At 42.5% G+C, this 27,877-nt stretch overlaps 1 protein-coding gene across 2 annotated transcripts in view; it reads left to right on the top strand.

The window, feature by feature from the left end:
* Nucleotides 1–27,877, top strand: part of adamts17 (ADAM metallopeptidase with thrombospondin type 1 motif, 17) — a 108,914-nt gene that overhangs the window by 60,964 nt on the left and 20,073 nt on the right. Inside the window, exons 10-16 of one of the 2 annotated variants that reach the window (XM_041935484.1) lie at nucleotides 7,923–8,073; nucleotides 10,705–10,806; nucleotides 10,967–11,112; nucleotides 11,420–11,589; nucleotides 17,282–17,409; nucleotides 25,070–25,190; nucleotides 26,686–26,760. In XM_041935484.1, the coding sequence (XP_041791418.1) occupies nucleotides 7,923–8,073; nucleotides 10,705–10,806; nucleotides 10,967–11,112; nucleotides 11,420–11,589; nucleotides 17,282–17,409; nucleotides 25,070–25,190; nucleotides 26,686–26,760 (893 nt within the window). The remainder of the gene's footprint in view (nucleotides 1–7,922; nucleotides 8,074–10,704; nucleotides 10,807–10,966; nucleotides 11,113–11,419; nucleotides 11,590–17,281; nucleotides 17,410–25,069; nucleotides 25,191–26,685; nucleotides 26,761–27,877) is intronic. The other variant, XM_041935492.1, reaches the window with a different exon arrangement.

Raw genomic sequence — 27,877 nt, 5'->3', positions numbered from 1 at the left:
TACTCCTTTAAGCATGGATGCTTTTAGTTTTGGCTGTTTGTCTTTTGTGGCAAAGCTAATGTTAGCATCTTCTCAACTCCTAGCTTCCTTTGACCCTAAGATAACGTTACTGTTATAAAATAGCCATGAATTTAACTTCCAGTAAACTGTCAAAGGAAGAACGATGAATGTATTGAATGTTACAGAAAGTGTGAGAAAGAAAGAAAGAGTGTTTCTGTATGCTTTAAAGACACACAAAGCTAACATTAGCTTGCTAACGTTTTAGTTTAACGTTTAGTTAAACGTTACTGTCAGCCAGCTTATGTTAACGTACTGTAAGAATTTAGCGTTAGCTAGCAGAAATCCAGTAGCTGCAAGTTTGGAATGATGTAGCAAACCGGTGATTGTCAGTGAGATGGAGATGGTATTTTGCTGTTGAGGAAACTGATGGTAGTTTAGTTATATTAATGTTAGCCGACATCTTTACATTGAGATTTAGCATGCTGGACAGTATCGTGCTCTGATAATGCTAACTGTAATATCGTAGCTAGCCATGTGCTTAATATAAAGGCTAGGATTACATTGAAGTGTGATTTTACCTCAGGAATGGTTGAGTTTTGGGATGTCATGGTTTCTGATGAATTAGTATTTTAGGCACTGACTTACTGCTCACTGCTTTACATGTCTTATTTGCTGCCTTATTTTAAATAAAACATTCCTTAAACTTTGAAGTGCGAAGTATAAATCACATTTTCAATGTGTATATGCAGTACTCATTTCTGTTAAATGAGTGCATATATTTCTGTCAGGGCTAATATAATAAGGAGAACAGGAAAACTAACAACACAGCCAACACAGAGAGAAGTTCTCTGTAAATAATAAAATTAATTGGCTGATTTCATAGATTGACAGACTGAAATTTGTATCCAGTACTTGATCTGTGCTGTGGGAGAGGATAAGACAAGTTACACCCACTGTCTTAATGTCAGCAGTGCTGATAATTTATATTTTGTCACTAACACGCAACTATTCGCCATCTGTGTCTCTTGATCTCTTCCACAGTTGCTTGCTGGCTTTTGTCCCTGGTTCCTGAGCAAAGTAAGATGTTATTACACAAAGTGGAGATGCACCAAGGTCCTTCTAATGTGTTCAAACATTTTAAATTAAATTTAGGGGGAAAAAAAAGAAAGCAATCCCAGGATTTATGAAGCTCTATCTGAGCTGCATTATGCTTCATAATTGTGACTTGACATATTGTTTGGGTAAAATGCAAATTACCAGAATTACCTGAATAAGGGATGCACAGATCAAAGCTGTTGGTCTCCAGGTAACAACTCTGATTCCTTAAATTAAGGTATCAGTCAATCCGATCAGACCAGTGCTCTCTTTACAATATGTAAACCTTGCTGCATGGAACTCATTGGCATCATTTCTGTGGTAACATAAGGTGAGGTATTGCTTCAGCCTTAAAAACTCAATCTGTGTCCGCACGATTTAACCATCAAGCTTAAAGGACCAGTGAGTAGGACTTAGTGAGATCTAGCGTTGAAGTTGCAGATTGCAACCAACTGAATACCCCTGCCTCACTCCTCTTTGCCAAGTGTGTCAGAGAACCTTTGGTGGCTGCAACACTCTCAAAAAATGCAAAAGGCGCTCTCGAGAGCCAATATATGGTTTGTCCATTCTGGGCTACTGTAGAAACATGGTGGTGCAGCATGGCCTACTCCATGGAAGAGGACCTGCTCGCTCTGTAGGTCTCAAGAGCTCATTCTAAGGCAGTGCTTCTCAATTATTTTCTGTAACGCCCCCAGGAAGAAGAAAACATTTCTCGATGCCTTCATTTATTTGGCTTCATGCTGTCTGCTGACAACATTTTTCGACACAGTAAACACACCGGTCTTTCCTCGTCTCCCAACGTTCACAGTGAAGCCAAGCACTACATACGCTTCATCATATTTCCTTGTCTTAGCTTTCTGGTGACTTCCGTTTGTCTCACTATCTCCGTCTATCTCCACCTTTCTTTTCATCCCTGTTAAATATTTTTTCTTAGTTTCTCTTGAGGGTTTGTTTACTGCACTTCATATCAACCGTTCTGTGCTGTGTGTGCACGTCTGTGCAAAAAAATGTACACAACAGAGCTAATACTCCCTGCGCACATTTTGACAATGAGAGTGCCGCTGCCACCTACTGTAGTGGATGTGCATTTACACTTTATCCAAGTATGGCAAAAAAAGCATGTCCTTCGGGGTCACACTATTTGAGAAGCACTGTTCTAAGGTTACGAAAAACATACTTATTAATAATAAATATATACATGAATATATTCTGCAGTATTCTACCAATAGATCCCCCAAAAATCTTACACACTGGTCCTTTAAATTTATTGGTCTAGGAGACACTTTTTTTTTTCATCTCTTAAATCAAATGGCATTATTGCATAAGAACAGAGACCAGATGGTGTTTCCTGTGCACACATGACAGGTTTATGTATGAGGTGTCCGCTCTCATTAGTGAAGTGAAGGATAGCACTGCACAAGTGGCAGCTAGTTACAGCAGCTCTGACTGCTTTCCTTTGTTTCAGTGTTTTGTTGTGTGTTTCTTGTCTTTTCTCCGTCACTAGTTTCACTAGTTTTATGCGCTGCTCCATGTACAATGGAGCAGCGCTGCACAAGAGACATTGAGCTGCTAGCTGTTAAAGCTGTTAGCATTCAGCCGTATTACCTTACGAGGGAGTTCTTGCATGTCATTGCGATAACTGTGTACATCCGCCCCCTCGGCCGACGCGGCAGCAGTATGCAAGCACCTGTGGTCTCACAGCTGCAGACATGGCACCTCCAGGCCTTCCTCCTCATCTCTGGAGATTTCAACCACACTTCCCCACCTTCAACCAGTATGTGAAATGTCACACCATCGACAATAAAACACTGGACTTACTGTATGCAAACACTAAGGATGCTTACAGCTCTTCATTGATAGTTTGACAACCTGCATCACAGACTACATTAACTTCTGTGTGGACAACACTGTGCCCACCAGGAAGGTGCGATGTACTGAATGAGAAGAAAAGGGTTTTTTGAAAAGGGTGCAGAGGGAGCTGAAAAGGGAGATCAGGAGAGGCAAGGAGAGCTACAGGAGGAAGCTGGAGGAGCGCCTGCAGGGGAACAACACCAGAGAGAGGACCAGGAATGGGCAAATGAGCTGATAGATAGATAGCTTTTTAACACTTTTGATTCTACCCCAATTCCCTCCCCCATCCACCAGACCCCAGACCAGATGACGTTACCTCTCAGCTAAGCCTGGAGAGAGTTCCTGCCCTTTGGAAAACTTCCTGTGTGGTTCCAGTGCCAAAGACTGTGCATCCCAGGGAGCCCAACCCCTTCAGCCTAAACTTCCCACCTGATGAAGACGCTGGAGAGGATTATACTTATACTTGGTGAACAGCAAGCTACAGTTGCCCCTACAGTTCACATATCGACCAGGCATTGGTGTGGAAGACGCTATCATCTATCTGCTCCATCACTCTCTCTCCCACCTAGAGAGCACTGGGAGCACCGTGAGGGTCGTGTTTTTGACTTCTCCAGTGCTTTCAACACAGTCCACTGCTGAGGGGGAAGCTGGAAGGAGCCGGACTAGACTGTCACCTGACTGCATGGACCATTGACTTGCCTCACCACCAGACCACAGTATGTGAGGCTTCACGACTGTGTGTCGGATGTGGTAGTTTGCAGCACCGGGGCTCCTTAGGGTACTGTGCTCTGTCCTTTCCTCTTCACCCTCTACACATCAGACTTCAAACACAACTCAACCAGCTGCCACCTCCAGAAGTTCTCCAACGATACAGCCATCATTGGATGTGTATCGCAGGGAAATGATTTGGAATACAGGGAAGTTGCCACTAACATCGTCGACTGGTGTGGACTAAACCACCTGCACATGAATGCCGGCAAGACCGAGGAGATGGTGATTGACTTCCACAGGAAAGCACCACAGACTACACCGGTGTGCATCCAGTGTTTGGACATTGAGATCGTGGAGGAGTACAAGTATCTGGGTGTACACCTAAACAATAAACTGGACTGGTCCACTAACACTGATGCCCTGTACAGGAAGAGCCAAAGTCATCTCCATCTCCTGAGAAGACTGAGGTCCTTTGGAGTATGTAGGACATTACTGAGGACTTTCTATAAGTCTGTGGTTGCATCTGCAGTCTTTTACGCAGTGGTCTGCTGGGGCTGTGGAAGCTCTGAGAGGGACAGGAAGAGGCTGAAGAAACTGGTCAGGAGAGCTGGCTCTGTCCTGGACTGTCCTCTGGATACCATTGAGGATGTAGGAGAGAGGATGATGTTAGCCAAGCTGACATCAATCATTGACAACCCCTCCCACCCCCTACATGACACAGTGGGGGCCCTCAGCAGCTCCTTCAGTAACAGACTACTGCATCCACGCTGTAAGAAGGAACACTACCACAGGTCCTTCATACCAACAGCTGTCAGATTATTCAACTCCAGCGTTGCCTAACTTGGCACTAGTTTCTATAGTCAGACTGTTTTTTGCAATACTGCTCTTCTCCACTCTCACTGAGTACTGTGCATATCAACACATAATAGTATTCTGCTGTGACATATACATATTTATTTCTGTGCAATAGCATTAGTGCAGTATATTTTTATGGTAATTTTTCTTACAGTTCTTTGCGCAGCAATATGTATTTTATATATATATGTACAATTTTTTTTACATAGCCCTTTGTATCAAATTTACATATATATAGTCAGCTTTTATTTTGTATTTTTTAATTCTCTTTTTCTGTTGGTTTTTTTTTTTTTCCAACTGCTATTACCTGCTGCTTGTAACACCCGAATTTCCCCAGCTGGGAATAGATTAATAAAGTATATCTTATCTTAGCTTATTTAATCACAGCTGACTTTTAGGACAAGGTAACAAAACAGCAGTCTCCACTGACTGGAAAAAGCATTCCCCACAAAGTCAACCCTTGCTGCAAAAAGTGAAAAAAAATGCCACTGGCAGCACAGTTTATCTCAGCGACAGACAAATCCAATCAGATATTTCTTTGAGGGAGGGATCACTGTGCTGCTCCTGCAGCAGCGCTCACTATGTGACACTAACAGCGGAAAATCAGACAGAGGTGGAACCTCCACTCCTACTGTGAGATAACGCCTCCCACCCACTAAACATTGGCCTTTAGGGAACATCAGAGTTAAGACTCAAAGCAGACTGCTGTGTGAAAGTCAACCCAATTTTCCACATAGACATTGAAGTTAAAAAAACTCTGCTTAAAGCTGAGAGTTTTGTGCTTTAAATCTGTACTCAGATGTGATTTTCTCTCCAACTAACCTCATACTTGATTTAATGTGGACATACATTTTATGTAAACGTTTTCCACAACTTCAATATTTTGTGCAGTTTTTTTAAAGGCGGATATACAACTACAGGATTTAAAAACAACTTCTGAACATCATTTCACAGTCTCATAATTGTCTTGATCCTTGTTTGATCCCATAAACAGCAAATTTCATTGGTCCATGATTAGATTCGGGTCAGTTTTAGTGAGCAGAGGTTTCTTTCAGAAAGAAAAACACAAACAAAAACAAGCAGACAAACATATTTGCCATATCTGGTTGATTTCTGCATCAACCCCAATACAATGGAAATTAATGAAATGTATGCTCACAACACTGGGAATAAAACAGCATTTTTACAATGCATACAAGTATGGATTGAAGAGTGTTTTATTTGTTTTGGTTTGTTTTCCCATGATGTCTGATGCAACAGTAGCCCAGCAGGTGCCTCATTGCAGTGGCCTACAAAGGTACTCAGGTGAGTGTGACAGAGTTTCTAGGACAAATAACACTTTACTATGTCCCAGAAAAATCTAATTCAATATTTTTTGTTTTTGTGTAGGTGGTTAACCAGAATCCTGCGGTGCCCTCGATGGGCTGTTCAAGGACACAACTTCCACTACCAGCACTTGTGCAACTGTATAAAGCTAACTTAAAAATACAGTTAAAAAAACACATTTTTGGACTGTAAGAAAGTGATTACTAAACATTATTTCAGTTAGACTTTAAATTGAAGTACAAATGTATTAATCAGCTATATGTCGCTGAGGTATTCGAAGTAAAAGTCCACATGCTCCACTGAATTGAGCCTGAAAATGAAGCGCCCCCTGTTACACTCTAACTTCAGAGTAACATCTGGCCACTGGCCATTTGTCTAAAAGACTGAAATTGAATAAAGCTGAGAGCCATATGGGTGGGGCCTCACATGCTCAGAATCAAACAAACATCTAAGGAGCATTATGAGGGCCCGTTTCCAGCTGAGTGAATGTAAAATCAGGATGTATGCTGAAAACCTGCTATGTATTCATGAATCTGCCCCTGTGGACTGTCTGAATTTACAGACTGGTTACAGCTCAAATGTATCGTTTACTCATCCTGTATTTCTTTGTTGTGTACAGTCACCGTGATTACAGCCATTGTTCTGATCTAAGAGTAACTTTTTACCTGTTCATAGCAGTGTCACACACACAGGCACGCACGCACACACACAGTGTCCATGTCAAACTTCCCTGCAATAATACATCAGACCACTCACTAAATCCAGTTGTGATTACAAAATATTGCTGTTTGAACTGAGCTGCTAACTCACCTGTTCTTCCATGCAGTTGGCAAGAAAATTGAAGAGTTGGGAGTGAGAGTGGTTGTCTCATGATTATTATGGATGTGTTCTCCTTTCACTTCTTTTCTCCCTGACTGTGAAGGGGAAGAAGTCTTTCTTATGAACTGTTCTGATAAGAGAATTTGGTATGGGCCGACTGTAGTTCAGGTTCTAAAGCAGTTCAGCTGGTGGTGTCACCCCTGGCTGCACATGAGCATGACACTGAACTCTTAAATTGCTCCTGATTTTATGTGATGACACACACATATAGACGGACCATGATACTCACATTCACTCTACAGGTAATTTTAAGAGTAGTTGATAGGTAATTGATAATCTAATTCCCAGATTAAAAACTGTATATCTAAAACTATACTTGTGGGAAATGCAACAGCTAGAGCAGTGTTCTGTTCCTAGTTCAGGCATACTTTATTAAGTTTGCTACATACTTGGTGATTGTCCTCAACCCTGATTTACACTGTGTAGAATGACCATAGATTGGATAATGTATGGGCATAGTCTCCCTGATGGCACCCATAGGTTTCTGGCCATTGTGGCAGTGCCTGACTGCCAAACTCCAGGCTAATCCAGACATGGGCAGAGCGGTGGAGTGTGCGTGAGAGGAAGGCCGAATGAAACCTGGTTTCTGAAACTGAGCGGCTAGCTGTCTCTCAAATGACCATAATTATGTCAAACTTTGTGCCTTAATAAAATTGAAACGAGTGAGTTAACCCCCATCCACTTGTCATAAACAGGGAAATTAGCAACAGAGACCACAACCAGTGTTTGTGCCAGACTGATGTAAAGTCATTTTTAAAGTCTATAAGGATTGACTTGCCTTTGGAGTCAGCTTCCAATGGCCATTTGTGGTACTGCAATTTTGGCACTTCCACGTTGGCTTTCAGCCCAAAAGTTTGCGTCTTTTGAATCATGTGTTACTTCAAGACTGGACACGACAATCATTGTCCGTTTAGATTTTTGCAGAAAGATAAACGCATCCTTCCAATCAGCCCTGGGAAACTAGACAAACAGCAGATGCACATCACACTCAATTTGGCCTGTACCATATATCCTTTGTTGTCCCCATCAATACTCATCTACATCTGCTTTCAAAATAACAACTAACATTGTTCAAGTCTTCTCTGCTGTAAATGCCAAGTCTCCTTTGGATTCAGATTTGACGATGGAAAAAAAAATCTTGGAAATAAAATAGTTCTCTGGCAAGCACACAGTATGAATCCTTCTCTTGTGTGCCTTTCAAACAGGTCCAAAGCCAGTGCCTGCCTACTGCACACAGACCCCAGGAGCCGTTACCAAGTCCGGCTTCCTCCCAAGCTTCCAGGCATGCACTACAGTGTGGATGAACAGTGCCAGATCCTGTTTGGAACCAATGCCACTTTCTGCAATGACATGGAGGTACAACACCCTACTCTTTTAAAAGTCACATGTTATTTTGTTTTCAGAACATATATATGATGTATCTAACCTACTATAAAACAAGGATATCCACTGATATTTAGAATTTAAGAGGGCCCCACATTGATAGTACTAGTGGTCCTCCTTGATTCAGCAGAGTCTGTTCTGACCTGAAGTTGTGGTGGGATTTTCAGCAACCACTCCTTGTATCCATTGGTCCAGTCAAGTGGTGGTTAGACTCCCCTTGAGCGGGCTTTCCGTAGGGTCTAGTTGTGTTTTCAGTTGCAAACAGGACAATAAGTTAACACAATAAATTCAAACAAATGTAGTTGTAGTTGTGCCATTCACTTCTGTCTGAAAAGCATTTTTTAGTCTTTTCTTTTTTTAAAGGTCGTTACTGTAAGTGGCCAGCAGCATGTAGTCACGAGTCGGTTTGCCAGCCTTCAGCAGTTAGTGAGAGAATCCATTAGTTGCAGCAATTCCATTGACACAAATTGATTTTTTTCAGTCTGTTAAAAAACATTAACAATGAGCTAAGAGGAAAACCGAACTTGAGAGTGCTTTTCCATGCTTCAACTAAACCAATTCATCAATTTTACAATAAAGATAACAAGAAGTTACCAGATGTCTAAAACAAATTTGGCCACTGGGACAAATAAAGTCTGCCTTGATCTTGATCAGTGGCCGTTGTAGCTCATTTAAGCCACAGGGGGCTGACTGGGGCCAGCTGTTCTTTTAGAGGGGCCCATTTACTATAAGTGCTCATTTTAGCACTGCAGAGGATCAGCAACCAAGTCAGACAAGTCATCTCATTAAATGAAGTATTAGATAGGACAACATGTAATTTTAACACATTTTTTAAAAACTTTAAATACAGTACATAGAGGTACAGATAAATGCACAAACAACAAAAAGATTCAGAAATCTAAAAGTTTACATTCACATCAAGTCTTGGACCAAAAATAACCTACAAAGCATACCGTATTTCACTAACTTCATTATACAGCAGCAGTCTAAAAACAAAACAATAATGAAGAAATACTCACAAGCAACTAGCAGCAGACCTCCTGCACAGACTGCTTCACAAATCACACACACTCATCAGGTGACTGAACAACTGAAATCCAAAACTGGAAAAATGACACTCTGTTCAAAGCCCTGTAGGCTCGGTCCCTGCTGACTGTATGTGTTGTCAGCCACCAGAACACAACAGTTTCCATCCATCCTAAGTGGACTATCAGCAACTGAACAAGGAGCACGTATTATGTTTCCGATCACTCGTTAGGAGAGCTAGAGCTAGATGAAAAGAGGACTAGATCAAGGAGAGGGTAAATCATTTATCCAGTCAACAGCATGTGATAGTTTGCCAAGTCGCTTTGATTGCATCACATCAAAGTCGGCTGGGAACTCGTCATGTGAGCTTTCATAAGAGGCGCACACATTCAAGTAAACTGACAATTTAAGCAGGATGTGCTTCGTCTACAGTGTAAGACACGGTCTCTTGTTATGTTAGCAGAGGGTCTCATCAATTGCAATTTCCCATCTTGGGATAAATAAAGTCTATCTATCTATCTATCTATCTATCTATCTATCTATCTGTCTGTCTGTCTGTCTGTCTGTCTGTCTGTCTGTCTGTCTGTCTGTCAAAGCAAGAGCAAAGAGAAGATCACAGCTCACTGTAACCTGCTCGTTCTGGTCTTCACGGGGGACGTGCTCACATACACACACACATCTATACTTAGTGCTCAACAGGACTGCTTAGGTGTGCTGTGGCAGAAGGTGGGACTCCTTTACAGGAGACAGAACATCTAATGAGAGCCTTCAACTCACAAGGAGTCAGCACCTTCCACAAACCACTCAACAACCCCCCCCCCCCCCCCCCCCCCCCCCCCCCAAACAGACAAGGAAGAGACAAAACATCAAAATAAAATACATTTTTTATAATTTTACAAGCATGTAGGTCACTGTAAATTTTGAATGTACAGCATTTATACAGTAGAAAGTAGATGCAGGTTTTCAACTGAATTTTTTTGTTTTGCTCACTTTTTTGTTGTAAAAATTCTTGAGATTCCAGCAGTAGGACCTCTGTGGCTGAGGCCTGATATTAAGTAGGTTGCTGCAGTCTGGATCCACCTGGTAGTGACTTAATAGAGGAGGGACAGGTCTTATGTTAAACTCTGTCATATTATCCTGCTGCTTGGTGTTAATGCAAACCCAACAGGTGCACAGTTGTTTCATATGACAAGCCTCTAATGGCTCAGAGGGCACAATCCTTCACTTTCTTGATAGGCGTTTAATGTGAAGCATCAGCAGGTCTACTTTCATTTACTGATAGAAAAGATGACAAAGAGGTGGAGCGTGGGAGGAGTTGAGACGAAAACCATTTTGTGTACCAGGCTGTAAAAATGGTTATTTCTGCCTTTTTAATATGGGGTTTTTGGCACTTGCGTTGGCTTAGTTTTTCAGCCCCAGAGGTTGCTGCTTGGTATGATGTGACTCTGTTGTTATACTGATGGACTTCAGGAGTATATTAATACGAGGCTGAATGCTGAAAGCATATGACTACAGACATTTATGTGACAATTTATGGTTTCTCCCATATTTCTGTTTGTGTGTGTGTGTGTGTGTCAGCACCTGATGTGTGCTGGCCTGTGGTGTTTAGTGGAGGGAGATGCATCCTGCAAGACAAAACTGGATCCTCCTCTGGATGGAACAGAGTGTGGAGCAGACAAGGTAGGACTGTCTCACTCACACACTGTGCTTCCATGCACAAAATACTCAGCTCTTCACCTCTCTCAGACAGCAGCTTCTGACAGAATGATGACTCTGATGAGTGTGAGGTGCATTTGAAATCATTTTAATTTGCGTATGTGTGTGTGTGTGTGTGTGTCAGTGGTGCAGGGCAGGCGAGTGTGTCAGTAAGACTCCCATCCCTCAGCATGTGGATGGTGACTGGAGTCCATGGAGCCAGTGGAGCATGTGCAGCAGGACCTGCGGTACTGGAGTCCAGTTCAGACAGAGGAAATGTGACAACCCTCCGTATGTCACCTGTCTGTCTGTCTGTCTGTCTATGAGAGAGATCTTTCCAACTAAACTAAAATATTTTATTCTTTTAATTAGTTGGGATGAAGGATCTTCTGTTAGTAGTCATAAAATTCATGTTTTGAATTATGTGTTTAAAAAAAAAGAGCCTGACCTGTTTGCACTATTATGATCATACCTGCTCAAAGAATCTGTTAATTCATCTCAGTAGACACTGATGGTTACATCTTCTTGTTAGCCTCTTTCTCCTTCCTAAACTGAGTCTTCATACCATGGTTTTGTGTGTGTGTGTTTTTGCATGTAGGCCTGGCCCTGGTGGGAGACACTGTCAGAAGGCCAGCGTGGAGCACAAGGCCTGTGAAGGTCCTCCCTGTCCCAAAGGGGCACCAAGCTTCAGAGACCTGCAGTGTCTGTCCTATGACCGACATGCTAGCAAGAAGAAGGGCAGCATGCTGACGGCTATTATTAATGATGGTGAGACACACATACACACACACACAAACACACACACACACACACACACACACATATTCCTACTGTAGCAATACCCTCCTATCCATCCTATAATTTCTTTCCATAGGCAAGATGCCATGGAAAAAGGAATAAAAAGGCTTGACCTGTTTTTTTTTTAAATTGTCCAGTTTTTATACATTTGAGGTGGTCAATTGGAGTCAATTCCAAAAATTCTGAGACATAATTCAAAAGAGAAAGTCACCTTTAGGTTTAAATGTGGAGTCTGATGTTAGACCTCTCAGTAGACTTGGTCAGGACCCTGGTATCATCACCCTGCATCTTTAATGTCCTGCTGAGGCAAAGAAAAAGAGAGTTACAGTAGTAATAGAAATGCTGGAGTGACACCTACAGGACAGTTCCAAGTTAGACCAAATTTATTTCAGATTACATGAAAGGTACGCTGTACAATCTCATGTATAGAAGGAAAAACAATAAGGGCCCAGAACAGAACCTTGTAGTACACCACGAGAAAGAACAGCAGATGCAGATACAGTGACAGAAAAACCACACTGCTGCTTTTCCCAGCAAAGATCCTACACTGATTTTTGTTATTCCATAATTATCCTCACACGGTCAGGTGTTGTCAGATGAGAAATGGTGGAAAGAAAACTGGATGGAAACATTCCCACTACTTTGATTTTGTGTGTGCTAAAAGGTGTCAAGAACCATGGACGTCAACAGTGTTTGGATAAATGTAAAAAGTGACAGAGGGGTGGCAGCTTTAAAATGAATGCTCTTAATTCCTGTGCTCAGGGAGCGATAGTTGAATTAAAGCTTTCACTGTTGGAATGATTCATGTGCTACTTGAAAGCCAAGCAATGGCCAGAGTTAATTTACTCCAACAGGCTGCAGCACCATCAGGATTTTATACACACATTTTTTACTGTTTATGTTGGCAGATATAAACACAGAGTCATAAATACTCAATTATTGTAAATTATCTTTGTTCTTGTGCTTTGCCATGTTCTGCCACTAAACACAGAAGCTTGGAAGTGGGCAGTGCTTTTGACCACACTGTACACAACCTGGGTAAAATAAAGGATTATATACTACAGATGTTTCTTCAGTAAGGCTGACTTGTGGAATTCTGTTGGAAAATAATATTGTTGAGAGAGCAAAATATACATGTAAATATGTATATTAATAGCAATAGTAATTATTGGGATAACCAAAAATATCTAAACTTTCCCCTGTCAGCTTAAAATGAAACATGTTTTGTCAAAAAATAGCAATCAAACAGACTAAAGCAAACAACCAAATAAAAAATGACCCATGTGAATACAGACAAACCACGCAACATACTTCATAAAGCAAATACAAACATATTGTATAATGCAATCAGAACATGTGACATATTGTAGACAAACTCACACAATTGTTACAGACAAGCATTGTGAAAATCAAATCAATTTATATGTAATTTCATATATAGAACTTGATTGTATGTATGTATAGTTGTAGGTTGTAGGGAACAACTTTAAATGCAGCTCAAGTGTATGTGTGTGTGTGTGTGTGTGTGTGTGTGTGTGTGTGTGTGTGTGTGGCTCTGTGCATTGATGGAACTGCTCAGACTGTGTCTGATCTCAAAATCAATGAGGAACGTCGAGTCCTCCATTCCCTCGTCTTTTCCCTTGGAGCTCTGTATGTTCATGAAGTGGAGTCAAACAGTCTTGGTTTAAGAACAAATTTTATGTTCAAGTTGAAACATTTTAAAGTCACATGAATTGGTTTACCTGTATTTCATACTGCCTAGAGGGAATTCATTAGTGTGTAGGGGCCAACTTGTGCAACTCACTTTCCGTTGATTTTATCTGTAAATGCAATAACTTTGAAATTCACTTTGAGTTAGTACATGAGTACATTAGTACATGAGCTGAGTCCTAATACTGGCTTCTTTGATGTGTGCATTTCAACGTTGGGTATGTGATAATGGTCTTTCAAGGCTCTCCTATTCTAAAAGCTCTGTCAGCTTCAACTGTTGTGTCCTTTGCAGGGCTTCAGTACCCCACAATTCATTACCTGCTGTGTGAGTTATGGATTCACTTTGTATAAATACATTTGCATTAATATCATTATATTTCGGTACTTGTTGCTGGGCAGCCTGCTGTGGATCAGCTTTTTCTTGGCTCTGAACTGAGATGTGGCTATGAAGTGAGGAGATGTAATAGAGATGCTGGTGGAAGTAATTCACCACAGGTGTCATATAACTGACCAGAAGAGTTAAAGTAGGAATTTCATGCAATACCTGTGACCTTTAAATTTAGATTTACTGTTCCAGAGGGTGATTTGGCTTCACAGCCAGTACAAGCTAGAAACATGATATACAGATATACAAACAGATTACTTTGGGTTCAAAGTGGACTGATGTGGTTCCAAACAGATGCTCCTACTCTCCGCCAGACCCGCTGCAGCCAGCAGGGTCACCTCTCAGCTGGCACAACCTGGACTGGAAAAGGACAACAATGGATAGACAAAGGCTCTCTCACTTCTGGTTAATTATGGGAACTGTTTACCTTCTAACAAGATGCAAATATATTTACTGTGAGGGTAGAAAAATGAATGGCCTGTCTTCCATCCTTTGCTGTCTTTGGAGTCAGTCCTTCAGAGTTTATTTTTCCAGGATAGTGTTTAATACACACCTAACAAAAGTATTACCACCGAACCTTTTAGCACTGATGTCGACTTCAGTGCTATCATAGTAGATTGATCAAATGATCTTAACTCAAGGTCCACTTACTATCTTAAGTTGTAGCTTTCACCTGGTCCATAGTCTTCATCAACAGCAGGAGTAAAAACTAACCTAAGTGGACCTTGAGTCAAGGTTACTACATCAAACTACTATTTCCAAGATCAAGAATTAACTTTCAGGCTCAAATAATGCTTAGTATTTGTAATATATTTAAAGCTTTATGCAAAAAAAGGATTTAAATTCTTTCAGTATTTGCATTAGTAGTGTACTTGTATTCTTGTAAATGGTAAAGAAGCTTCTAAAACACTGACTTTGAAGGACCACAAAATTGTCCAATTGGTGTTTTTAATCCAGCACGGCATTTACTACCACTGAGAATGTGAATGAGTCGAGCCACAGATGAGTCACTTTCAAATGTCAGGCAGAGGTGGTCATGAAGAAATTCATACGACCAGGGGAATTAATTACCAGCTACTAACAAGCCACAACTTCTGCAACTTCCCTGCGTTTGAGTCTCCTCTCTCGTCCTCTCTCCCTCTCGTCTGTCCTCTGACTGACTTGTATTAGCTAAAACCCGCCTCCTCCACATTGAGCAGCCAATAAGCTGGACAAATGACAACCCATAACTGTGACAGAATGATCAAATGAAGAGATATGATGTTGTGCTCTTTAATACAATCAGTCGTGGGTCAAAGTAGCAACTTTCACCAGTGAGCAGTTGAGCATGAGACTTCGTCATCGACTTTGGTTTTGTTTGTATGACAAAACAATCTCTACCATATAGTGACACTGGAAACACCAGATGATCCATCAGAGAGTGAGGAAGGTAGTCGGCGAATGTGATTAAACATAACACACACACTATGTTCCCATGCAGCGCAGTGGTTGTCAACGCTGTCCTCCAGAGTGTGAGTTACAACCTTCAATAAGTTTGTTTTGAGCCTTCAGTGTCCTTCTATGGCCCTGTCGCCACACTCTGTCCCCCCTCTCTCTCCTCTTTCCACTCTGTCACTCTCCTCTCTGTAAATAAAAGCAAAAAGAAAAAAAATCTTAAAAAAACAACTTTGTTGCAGTAACGAGACAAAATGTAATTCATTACTTCTGATCAAGAGAGGCTTCAATAGCACAGACCTGATGCAGATGCACAATTCTACAAATAAACTGGGACAATCTAGACATTCCTGGTGTCCACTTTCTAGTTTTTTTATTAAGTGTCCAACTGCTTCTGACAGTCTTCATCAGCGGATAGAACTCGCTCAGGTGTCGTCATGTGACCCAATTTTGGAACTTCAGTCACATGATAACAGGAGGCTGTATACAAAGAGAAATGGAGATGGGAGAACTCCAATCACTGTTCAGAGATGGTGTCTGGGGTCAGATGTGAATGTTCTCCTTGATCTTTCTCCGCCCGTCCACTTACTCATGGTCTGTGACCTTTGACCTCTTTCCACTGTGTTGAGAGTGGTTTTGGTTTGGTGATCACAGACAGCTGATTGATGGGATCTGGTAGGAGCAGGTTTGGTTAGAACATAGGAGATATTAAGGGTAGTTATTTGAATAACTAAGTGCATTAATGCCAATATAGTATAGTGGAACAGAGAGGCTGAGTGGACTGGTTTTAGTGGGACAGAGAGGCTGAGTGGACTGGTTTTAGTGGGACAGAGATGCTGAGTAGACTGGTTATGTTGAAACAGAGAGGATGAGTGGACTGGTTTTAGTGGGACAGAGAGGCTGAGTGGACTGGTTATAGTGGGACAGAGAGGCTGAGTGGACTGGTTATAGTGGAACAGAGAGGCTGAGTGGACTGGTTTTAGTGGGACAGAGAGGCTGAGTGGACTGGTTATAGTGGAACGGAGAGGCTGAGTGGACTGGTTATAGTGGGACAGAGAGGCTGAGTGGACTGGTTATAGTGGGACAGAGAGGCTGAGTGGACTGGTTTTAGTGGGACAGAGAGACTGAGTGGACTGGTTTTAGTGGGACAGAGAGGCTGAGTGGACTGGTTATAGTGGGACAGAGAGGCTGAGTGGACTGGTTTTAGTGGGACAGAGAGACTGAGTGGACTGGTTTTAGTGGGACAGAGAGGCTGAGTGGACTGGTTTTAGTGGGACAGAGAGGCTGAGTGGACTGGTTATAGTGGAACAAAGCGGCTGAGTGAACTGGTTTTACAGTGTTATACTCTGGGAATGAATAAGGGGAGAACTTGATGGTATAGCAGAAAACTTGACTGTCCACAAAGCTCACAGAATGCTGTTCAGCTAGACGACTGCTACAGGAAACTCAAGCATTGTTCAAACTCACTCTCCAGATGGCGATGCCAACAACCACCGTTGCCAAGCAATGTAGCATATTTCTGCACTGTGTTGTGTAAAACCTGTGTTATTTTGTCCTTTGATTCAGTATTTATGTTTGTGGGCTGTAGTCTGTGAAATTTGTTATTTATACAGCTCTGTGTTGTCATAGCCAATCATGATACTTTCACCTGAATGAACCTGTTTACCTGTGGAATGAGGTCTTTTGAGCATTCCACAACTTTCCCAGTGTTTTGTTGCCCCTGTCCCGACAAAAATCAATGAAGCTGAGGCGAAATATTAAATATATTTTCTTTGTACTGTATTTAATTGAATATTTGTCAAAAGGTATAGCAAATGATCACCTTCTATTTTATTAATGTCTTACACAGCACCCCAGTGTTTTTGGAGTCAAGGTTATCATCAGATACCAGCCCCATTTTTCAAAAATGTAACACAGAAACATTTACGCAGAGTACAGTTTAACTGACTTACTTTTTACTTTCATCCAAGTACATTTTTACATTAGTAATTTTTCCTCTACTTGACTAAACTATCTTCAAAGGAACAGTACTTTTATTTGCGCTTAACATTCTAGTAGCCTTTCCATTCCTGGTCATTACACTAACGACATGATTGTGTGTGTGTGTGTGTGTGTGTGTGTGTGCATGAGCAGAGAAGCCGTGTGTGTTGTTCTGCAGCCCAGTGGGTCGAGATGTCCCAGTCCTGATGGCTGACAGAGTGATGGATGGCACGCCCTGTGGACCATATGAGGCTGACTTGTGTGTTAACGGGAGATGTCAGGTACACACACGTACAGCAGTCACCATTGTGCTAACTCCACCTACTTAACCCTCTTCTTACATTCACCTAACCATTATCCTCCAGCAATGAACTGAGCTGATGACCGATGAGATCACCAGGGTCCAATGCCCCAGACCATTGTCATGTACAATGGAACAACCGGTTTGAACCCAGGCTCCCCCTGTCCGAACGTCGAAGTGTGCTTGGGTGACACACAAAAGCTCAAGTTGCTTTGGATTGACAGGCAAGCACCTTGCATGACAACGCCGTTGGCATTGTCATGTGAGTGTGTATGAATGAGAGTCCAATTGTACAGCACTTTGTCCGTTAAGCCTGAAAAGTGCAGACATTGTAAGTGCAGTCTCTTTACCATTTAATTTCATGGCTGCAGGATGACCTGGTGGCTAGAGTGACTGGTCCATAAATTAAAGCTCCAACGTTTAGCAGCCAAGGGTGTATGAAGGGGGAAAGATTTTGGCACTGCTATCATCACTAAAAAAAAAACATCAATCAGTAATGAAATAAATAAACAACCAAACCATGCCCCACTGCAGTGCTGTGGAGGGTGTACCTCGTCAACTCAGGGATCAAAAGAGTTCCTCATTCATTAGTAGTTAGAAGTGGTAGAGTGGATCCACAGTATACTCCCTTGGGGAGGGTTGAGGAGTTTATTTGGATCTGGTGTCTCAACTACAGTCAGTCTTTTGTGTTTATTTGCAAATGTGGATGTTGGTACATTTGGGAGGAATTCCCCCTCCTTCTGGCAGAGAGAGACAGAGAGAGACAGAGAGAGGTCCAGAAAGTCAAATATGGATGCAATTATCATGACGCACATGTGCTCACAAAATACTTACTTCTTACACATCAGCAGTGACTCATGTGTCCTTAACTGTGCAAGATAGCTTAGAATGAGTACAGCTGAAGCACACATTTTATATGTGTGTATTTCATTCCAAAAATGAAGAATATGGAAAGGGCCGTTGTGCTGCTCTCATTTAAACTGAACTGGTGCAGACATAGTAGCTGGTTTTAAGATTCATGTTTGAAATAGGATAAGATTCATATTAGGGTAACAGTTAATGTTGATTTACCTTAGCAGGTGTTGGGACCTCACCACATGGTTGAACAAAGATTGGCCTATATGTAAAAACAAGAGCCCGAACAACAAAACTGCGCCAAAACCCCATCAGGCCTTGCAAATTTCACCTGAGTGCAAGATTCAGTTCGGATCCAAATCCTGGTTTCCCATTGGAAAAGACCCACCGGAGTCAGAGGAGTTCCTGCAACACAGCCATGACATCAGAAAGGATAGAAGAATCTATGCGCCCCAATACTCTTGGCCTTTCCACTGCAAGATCAGGTTTTTATTGATGTATCATTCCTAATCAAATGTTTGTAGCCTAGGCAACAGTCCCTCAATTCGCTGGATGAGGATTGATGCTGTTTGTGTTCCCTGAACACGTCTGGATCCTGAGAAAAATCACCATGCCCACAGAAGGAAGATAATACTGTGGATTACATGTTTTCTTCAAAAACGACAAGGATAACCTCTACATCTCACTTTCTGTTAATTTAGTCAACTCTCACTGTTTTCCCTCCTGCCATACAAGGACCAGCCTGCTATTAAACCCCAGACGAAGTGTTCTCAAGGAAGAGACTGCTGTCTAGAAGCTTTATTGTTTCAAGCATCACTGGATTGTTGTGTATTTGCACACATCCACATACACAGACACACCCTAGATGCACAGATAGCGTGGTAGCATAGCTCAGCTTGGCTCCACAGCATCTTATTGTCAGAGATGTGCAAATCCTGCACCGATGTACGCATTACGTAGCTCTCATGTGGTCATTTCTGCCACCTTGCCTTTTCTGTCCCTCTTCACACAGACCCACCCACTGGGCTGCTGAACAACACACACAGCTTCTCTGCTCATGCACACACGCGCACGCACACGCCACACGCTTGCTGTCTTTATGCTTGTTATTGTAGTTGCTCGGGCCTATAGCTGTTGTCCTTCTAAGGAGCAGTTGTCTGTAATTATGTGCATATGTGTTGTGATAGCAGCTGGTCGTGACAGTCAGTGCTCGGATTTAACCCTTCACTGTCACCTTATAAATGTAAAATACTGCTCAAATATTGACATTTGCCCCAACTAGTTCCCAACACAGCGTTTGGAATATTTTCTCCCATTTGCTACAAATCATACAGACCTAGTGAGTTTGCAAAATACTGCCAAAAAAAATCAGCGTCAGCCACACATTAACACAAGAGTTTTCATCCTATGTGCAGCAAAAAAAAATGCAATGTAGGTTGCAAAGAGGCATTTTTCATCTTTTGTCCTGCATTTCTGCAGTTTTGCAAAACCGCTGTATACCTCCAACGCTCCTCATCAACTGACCCATTACCTGCTGTTATGTCTAAATCAACCTGACCCAGCCTGACACATTAGTATAAGCCCTGCAACCTGTCCAGAAGGCTAACCTTCAGTGGCGTGCACAGACTTTTTGAAGGGCAGGGGCTGAAAGGAAAAAAAGGGCACATAAAGCGTGTCCTCGCCACTGAAGAGGGCACTTTAGCACACGTTTTGGCTCCCAGGGGGCACTTAAACACGCATTTGGCGTCCAAGAGGGCACTTTAGAGCGCATTTTGGCAACCAAGAGTGCACTTTAGCGCGCATTTTGGCTCCCAGGGGGCACTTTAGCACGTGTTTTGGCTCCCAAGAGGGCACTTTAGCACGCGTTTTGGAGTACAAGAGGGCACTTTAGAGCGTGTTTTGGCTCCCAGGGGGCACTTTAGCGCGTGTTTTGGCTCCGAAGAGGGCACTTTAGCATGCCCAAGAGGGCACTTTAGCACGCATTTTTCAAAAACTGGGCCACGAGGGGGGGGCAGTGCCCCCCCCCTGCCCCCCCTCTGTGCACACCACTGCTAACCTTGCTGGTTTTCACCTTTCATATCTCCTTCCTTTGGTCTGCTCATCTCTGTCTCTGTTCATACATCCACATCGTGCATATGTGGGCTCTGCCACAACATTCCGGCCTGCACACTGGTTCTGTCTTTCGCCGGAGAGGAAGACATAGTGGAGGAGTTGGAGGATGGAGACTGTGAGCTGCAGACAAAGAGAAGTAGGCAGATATTGAGGTTACAGAGGGAGGAGGAGGCATGGATGTTTTTCTAAGCCTGGCATGTGAGTCTCAGGCATGCTATGAAAACACTGGAAAGGAGAGAGAGAGAGAGGAGAAAGAAAGGAAGCAGACAGGAAAAGGGGCGAGGAATATATTCAGCGAAGCTATGAAAATAGACTGTGTCTGGCTGGAGGAGGATCCTGGAAGTCTGACTGAACTGAAGAGGGCCATATGGCCCTCTGATTCAGCAAACTGTGCACCATGCATTACTTTGCCTTGCTCTCTGTGTATCTGGGGGTGTGTGTCTGGCTTAAAATTTAAATTCCTGATGTTGTGAAAAAGTCTGTGTCTTGTGAGCACCATGAATCTGTGGCATGGATGTGTTGCTCATTCAGACCACCAATAATAAGTGCAGTCACTCACACATACACACACACACACACACACACATAGATTCTTGTACTTCTATCCTTGTGAGGACACTCATTGACATAAGACATTCCCTTGCCCCTTACCGTAACCTTAACCATCACAACTAAATGCCTAACCCTATCCTCAACCTGAACCTAAACTTACCTTACCCTAACCTTAGCCCAAGTCTTCACCCCGAAATGTTATGATTTACTTTATGATGACTTCCATTTTAGCCCCATAGGTAAGACCAGTCCCCACAATGTGACTGTGTACAGAGATTTATGTCCCCACAAAGTAAGTAATACATGTCCCCCCCCACACACACACACAAACACACACAAACACACACACACACACACACAGAAACACAAACATAGCTTTCTTATCTCATGTAACCTGCCAGCAGTTACTGCCCCCTATCTGTAATAACAATGATCATTTTTCTTTTTCTGTGTAAGCACACACATAATCACTCACATTCTGTTATCCTAGGCAATGTCTATTCTTCTTCTTCAGCCTTCAGTTATGCTGTCCCACTAGGCTCAGTTTAGGGCCCATTACTGTATCTATATATATAGTGTCCTCTTCAAGGGCCACTGCTTTGTTCATGGTGTGCTCAAAACATCTGTCCCTACCTGTTTGGCTCCCCTCCGGTACTGACTATTTGACAGGCTAAACATTTCTTGCAGCTCAATCAGGGCAAAATGGAAGTTATTTTACAGTATTTGATGATCTCAAAAACAAACTATTGAAGCCCACCAACTTATGTTAAGCAGGTAAATTTTGGGCGTGTTCTTTAAATCTGACCTTACTTTCACTGGGCAAAATAAACAGGCTGTGAAGTCCTGTTTCCTCCAACTGAGGAATATTCAAAAATAAGGTAATTCCTTTCTCAGGGTGATCTTCAAAATAAGTAAATACCTTAGTTTTGTCTTGTCTTGATTATTGTAATACATTGTAGTCTAGTCCCATCCAAAATAACAATAATAATAATAATCATTTCCAGCTGGTACAAAATACATCTGTGCTGCTTTTAAACAGATCCAGAATATAGTAACATTAGCTTCTTTTTCAGGTGTTGTCATCTGATATTAAATGTGAAGCCATTCATGGACTTTCACCTCCTACATTAGTGACTCTATATGTAGCTGTTTGTAGCCTGAGGTCTTCAGTGGTGGATTTTCTGGTTGTACCAAATTTATAAGCAGGGTGCCCTTGTGTTTCTACTCAGGGAAAGGCTCTTGGTAAGATTTGGGAACGATGGCCTTGCCTAAATATTACTTTAAATCATAAGTATTTCAGCAACGTCCACATGTGCTTCTCCCTTAAAGGTTTTATGACAGGATGGCAAAACCTTTAAGTCAGCATTGCCATTGGATTTTCTGTCTCCCCTATACACTTTGTGGCCGTCTTTGACATAATCCGCATCGGTGCCAGGCAAGTTCTCAGAGGCCTGAAATCACCATCCAGCAACCGGTGTCCACCTCTGAGACACTACATGGATGATGAGACAAGCATCCTACAGACAGCCCCATGCACAGCAGGGCTCCTGAAGCACCTTGATGAGCTGAGGAGATGGGCAACGATGAAGATAAAACCTTCAACGTCACAGAGCCTTTCAATCAGGAAAGGAGTGAGAAACAACATCATAGTTTTTTGCCACAGAAGGAGAGGAGATCCCATGGCTGCTGGAACAACCTATCCAAAGCCTCCGGAGGCTGTTCAGATCGAATTTTCCGTCAAACAGATGGGGAGGCTGGCTAAAGGCAGCTGGTAGATGGCCTGGCAAGGACTGATAGCAGCCAGTTCATGGCAAAGTAAGTTGTGGTGTTACCAGTTCACAGCCTACCAGCATGTAATGTGGACACTGAAAGACAGCAAAATTCCATCATCAGTACCGAACAGGATGGATGGCAGCACTTACATCAGGGAGTGGCTCAGCCTCCCCTGCTACTTTTCTGACTTGGGACTCTTTGGCAAGAACACAGTGCAGTTTCCTCTGAAATCCACCAGCTTTCAATACAGGCAAGAGGAGACCTATCTCATACTCGAGCAGGGACCAGCTGATAAGGAGTGTAGAGGTTGTTGGCCACACAGGCAGAGGTGAAGAGGTCATGGGAAGAGTAGTGAGGGCAGGGCTAGTTATGGTCCAAAGTCAAAGCAGAGGAAGACCATGGTTGTGGAAGAGATTACACGGTAAGAGGTTACACGGGTGAACCAGGAGCACAACCTGTGAGTGTCTCAGGGCCGGCAAGGAGCATATACACAATGGGAGGCCCTCACAAGTGGAGGCATCAGGTGGGCAGACCACTCTGCAAGCACGCTTCAGCTTCTTCGTAAGGGCGACATATGGCCCCGAAACCTCTCTCAGTGTTTTTTGAGAGAGACCAAGTGATCGCTGTGCAGCAGCAGCAACACAGGCCTCCAGCACATCCTGTCAGGGTGCAGAGTCACACTGGTGCAGGGCTGCTTCCGATGGTGGCACAACCAGGTGCTGAGGAAGCTGGCAGAGGTATTTGAGAAGTGCAGGACAGGGTAACAACTCCTCAGTTCACCATCGACTGCCAGTTCCCTTTGTTAAGCCTGAAGAGAACCCATGGAAGCCGGAGGAAGAACAGACAGCATCTTTGCTTACTTGTGGCAAGGCAATGTGTGTTGACTTGGGTAAGCAGCTTATTTTCCCACCCAAGGTCAAACAGCCAACTCTTAGACAGTATGTCTTCATTTGGTCCAGAGCTGCCAAGACGGTCCTTGTCAGTACTTACTATCTCTTGGGAGGAAGGGATACCAGCAGCATATGAGTTGAAGTGACTCAGGTACTCTGAAATGGCAGTAGTGTGCAATGAGACTAGCTCAACCACAACCAACCATCCAACTGGGAAGTTCATTGCTGGGGCTTTGTGGGTAAATATACTTATTTACCCACAAAGCCCCAGCAATGAACTTCCATCCTCTCTGTGCAGCTGTTATGACTTGGGGCAAGCCTACAGAGGGCCATCAAAGAACCGAGTCTAAAAGACTGAGAAGTAACTTGTTATGTTGACAGAGGAAGCACAGGCTCAACACCCTGATGGGGGTAGCGGCAGGGGGTGGCCGGAAGACATCCTCAAATGACCACTAGCCCCTACCTGGAGATGTACTGGGTAGAGGGCAAGACATAAGCGAACTGTGGCTCCTGCTGGTGAACCTGCAATTGACCCAGTGTCCACTTGCAGAGGTGTGGCAGGCAAAGATGCCAAGCAGAATGAACATCAGCTTTACACACCAGCACACTTCAGTGTACACGCTGGTAAATCCTGGCTGAAATCTACAATCAAGAAGTGATTTTAGTAGCTCTGATGATGCCATGCTCTGTCAGTTCTGATGATCAAAGATGCCTCAGTTGGTCTCAAAGATGTTTGTCCAAATCAGAGGAATAAAGCTCAAATTTATGCTGAATGCAATGGGTCAACAGGTTTTAGATTTAGAAACTGTGGTTACATCCATCTTCTATTCTCCTTGTCTCGTTACTGAACAAGAGACTACTGCTGTGCAATTACTGTTTTCCTTTCATTCATTGTAATAGTGGTGATTGATATGTGTTCTTCAAAAGTAAAACCCTGAAGGTCCAACGACTTCAGGGCTGTGGACACACACCCTGTTTGCCATGACAGTATGTATTACTGCAGTAAATTCCTGTCTTCACTGGCCACAAATTGTACCTGGGAGTCCAACATCTCCTCAGCTACACTCTTTATGGATAAATACTAGTCTCATTTATAGCTTTGTCAGAAACACTGACTTCTTGAAGACACTCAATCAACACATCATTTCTTCCATTCTTATACAATTCCTGAACATTGAAAATTTATGTGAAATAGGCAAAATTGATGTTGGTACATCCATTTCAAGTTTTAACGCCACCTTCTGATTGCTGACTGAACTACATGCAGTATGACACCAGGACAAGTTAAGCTTTTATACTGTATACAACATATTTTCTTTTCTAGGTAAATTATAACTATTCACACATGCAAGATGTCTTAACACAGATGGCCATGCAGGCGGAAAGACACACACACACACACACACACTCTTTAGCCTTCTATTTTACTGTTGTACTTCACTGTTTTGTTGTGGTCAGAAAATTGGCTGTGACGGCATCATCGGCTCTTCAGCGAAAGAGGACCGCTGTGGTGTTTGTAATGGAGATGGACGCTCCTGTAAGATAGTGAGAGGAGACTTCAACCACACCAAAGGAATGGGTGAGTGTCTGTGTTCTGGTATCCAACTCGCATGCTCGATGTGTGTGCTGATGTATGCATCTGAAACCAGATTTTTTTTAAAAATCAGGTATCAAATAAGTTCTACTTGCTGCTGATGTGATGCAGTTTGTTTTGATGTCTTATATTTAGGTTTTGAAGCAATGATTATTTCTATTGTCCATTGGTTGCCTGATGTTTCTGGTAAAGCCTGAGGGGTTTGAAGAGAAATAAGTTTATACTACAGCAGTTGTTGCTACATTTGCAGTCTTTTGATTGGGTTGGAAAGTTTGCTCAGGGATCAGCCATATGTGGTTTATTTAAAGATGCCAACTTAATGAGAAGCAGTTTAATTTCTAATGATTTATTCATGTCTGTTCTGATTTGATGCAAGGAGTTCCAAACTCAGTAATATTTAATTGCTACATATACAGTAGGTGCTTTAAATGCATTTATTGGACTCACTGCACTGTATTTCACTGGCTACACATGTAGTGCAGTGGTATAGTGGGCTGGTGTGTCAAACACCTTCTCTTCACTGATAGCAAAAGCATCATGACCTGCTTTATCTTGAGTTTACACAGCTCAGCTATCTAATAATGTTATCAGTTATGTAAAAGTCCTGGAAAATATTGGGAAATAAGGAGTCTTGCTGGAAAAGTTGTCCCTACTTGAACTAACCCAATCATGATAATGTAGATGGTTTCTTTCTTGCTTTATTTGTTTATTTGGTGAGACCTGCCTGATGCCAAAACTCTGTCTCAATCCTGTGCCACACACAAATGGTATACAGCATTTATTCTATGCAAATATTCATACAGTAATGTTTTTGCAGCTGGTATACAGATTGTACTAACAGCAGGTGCTACAGTATTGTGTGAGTACATGTCAATTAGAATATGACATTTTGGAATCGGAAACATTGTTTGGGTCCAGTTTATACCTGTGACTCCTTCTTGACTTAAATTTGGCAGTGAGGTTGACTACATATCGAACCCATCCCTTTTCAAACAAGCACCCAAACCTTGTGACAGAAAAAACAGATTCATGGTACAAACTGTAGTTTTATATGTGAAATACTGTTTAGTGGATTAGAAATTCAAAAAGGGACATGGTGCAGCATGTAAATTAACCTAGTACTTTACAGCTCCCGGTTGTACAAGCAACTCCTCATCATTTGCCTCTTTGTACTTTGTAATTCTTGATCCTGTATTTTATGGCTAGCAGTGATCATGAATATTTGGGTTATGTTGCAGGTGCCCATGTGACAAAATATGAGGACACTGATAAATGAATCAATAATCAGCCATTTTCTATGCAGCAGTCACTTTACAGTGTCTACATCACACCACAAACTGAGTCAGAGAAGAGAATAATAACAATAATGATTATGGATGGGAGCTTGTGTGTGTCAGTGTGTGTGCACACCTGCATGCACATGCTGGTGTGGTCCACAGGACATGTGACCTCCCTTCCACTTGCTTGTCTTGTCCTCCAGTCACCACTAGGCAGTGTAAGAGGGTATCTACCTGTGTGATGGCTAAACCCAGAGCTGTCCCCAAGTGTTTCTCATGTAAGATGCATGCACCACGTGTGTGTGTGAGCGCGCGCGCGTGTGTGGGCGTGTGTATCTGTGTGTGTGTTTCCTGCACTGCCTGGAGTGTTTTACTGTTGGTAGATTAGAGAAGCAGTTAACTGTGGGCTCCTCTGGGGGGTGTAGTCTGAATGTTAAAAAAAAAAAAAAGCTTGGTTACAGTTACATAACCAGCTGTTTGACCCTGTTAACCCGTAACTGAGCTGTGAGGTATACTCAGGACACATTGCTTTCATACAAGGTGTTTCCTTCTCCCTGCTGCTCCTGCCAAGTGGAGGGGTAAGGGTGGAGGGGAGAAAACAGCCATCTGCAATATAACACTATAAATGTTAGAGGTTCAATATTTACAGTATTATACACAAATCATACTTTAACATTTGACGTTTGCCTCTTAAAACGTCAAATGTGCTGCTTGTACACCCAGGAGAGCCCATGGCAGTGTGTGTCTAACCATAGCTGGATGGGCAGGGTGGTGGAGGTTTGATGGATGCAGCTGGTTGGCTTTCATTAGGGAGGGGTGTGTTTGTTCATTGTTGATACAAGTTGCCCAAACCCTCAGAAAAGATCTGCACAGGATCAGTTTCAGCCCGGGCTCACAAAATTTTGTTTCATGAACGCAACCTCTTGAAATGCAAATACCGTGTTTGAAGAGATTCTGTTTCCTCACCATGAAAGGATTATATGGCACGACTTTACTACAAACAGGCAGTACACTCACATTCATAGTACAAGCTTTTAGATGTAGGGCATATGCATTAAAGAACTTTTGAGCACTAGGGTACAGAAACACCCCGAACAAACTCAGCAAGGAGCTTTTAGCGTATTAAATCTTTTTGGCTGACTTGCAAAAAAGCACATATTTACACATCCATCAGAAACACATTAAAACATTGCAAACACGGGTCTCTGAGTCCAAATGAAAGGAAACACAGAGAGAAGCTGCCTGGATTGGCCATATGACTAAATGCATAAGAATCTACATCCAGGTCAGTTTGCCAGCTGTGACTCTCTGCTAATGTTGTAATGTTAGCTCATAGTGGTAAGGAAAATGTTTTACCATATGCTAATGTTTATTGATTGTGTGTCAGACATGTTG

The sequence above is a fragment of the Chelmon rostratus genome, chromosome 1, assembly GCF_017976325.1.
Source record: "Chelmon rostratus isolate fCheRos1 chromosome 1, fCheRos1.pri, whole genome shotgun sequence".
NCBI classification, from domain to species: Eukaryota; Metazoa; Chordata; class Actinopteri; order Chaetodontiformes; family Chaetodontidae; genus Chelmon; species Chelmon rostratus.
The sequence above is the reverse complement of the archived record's forward strand: the minus strand, read 5'-3'. Positions and strand labels throughout refer to the sequence as shown.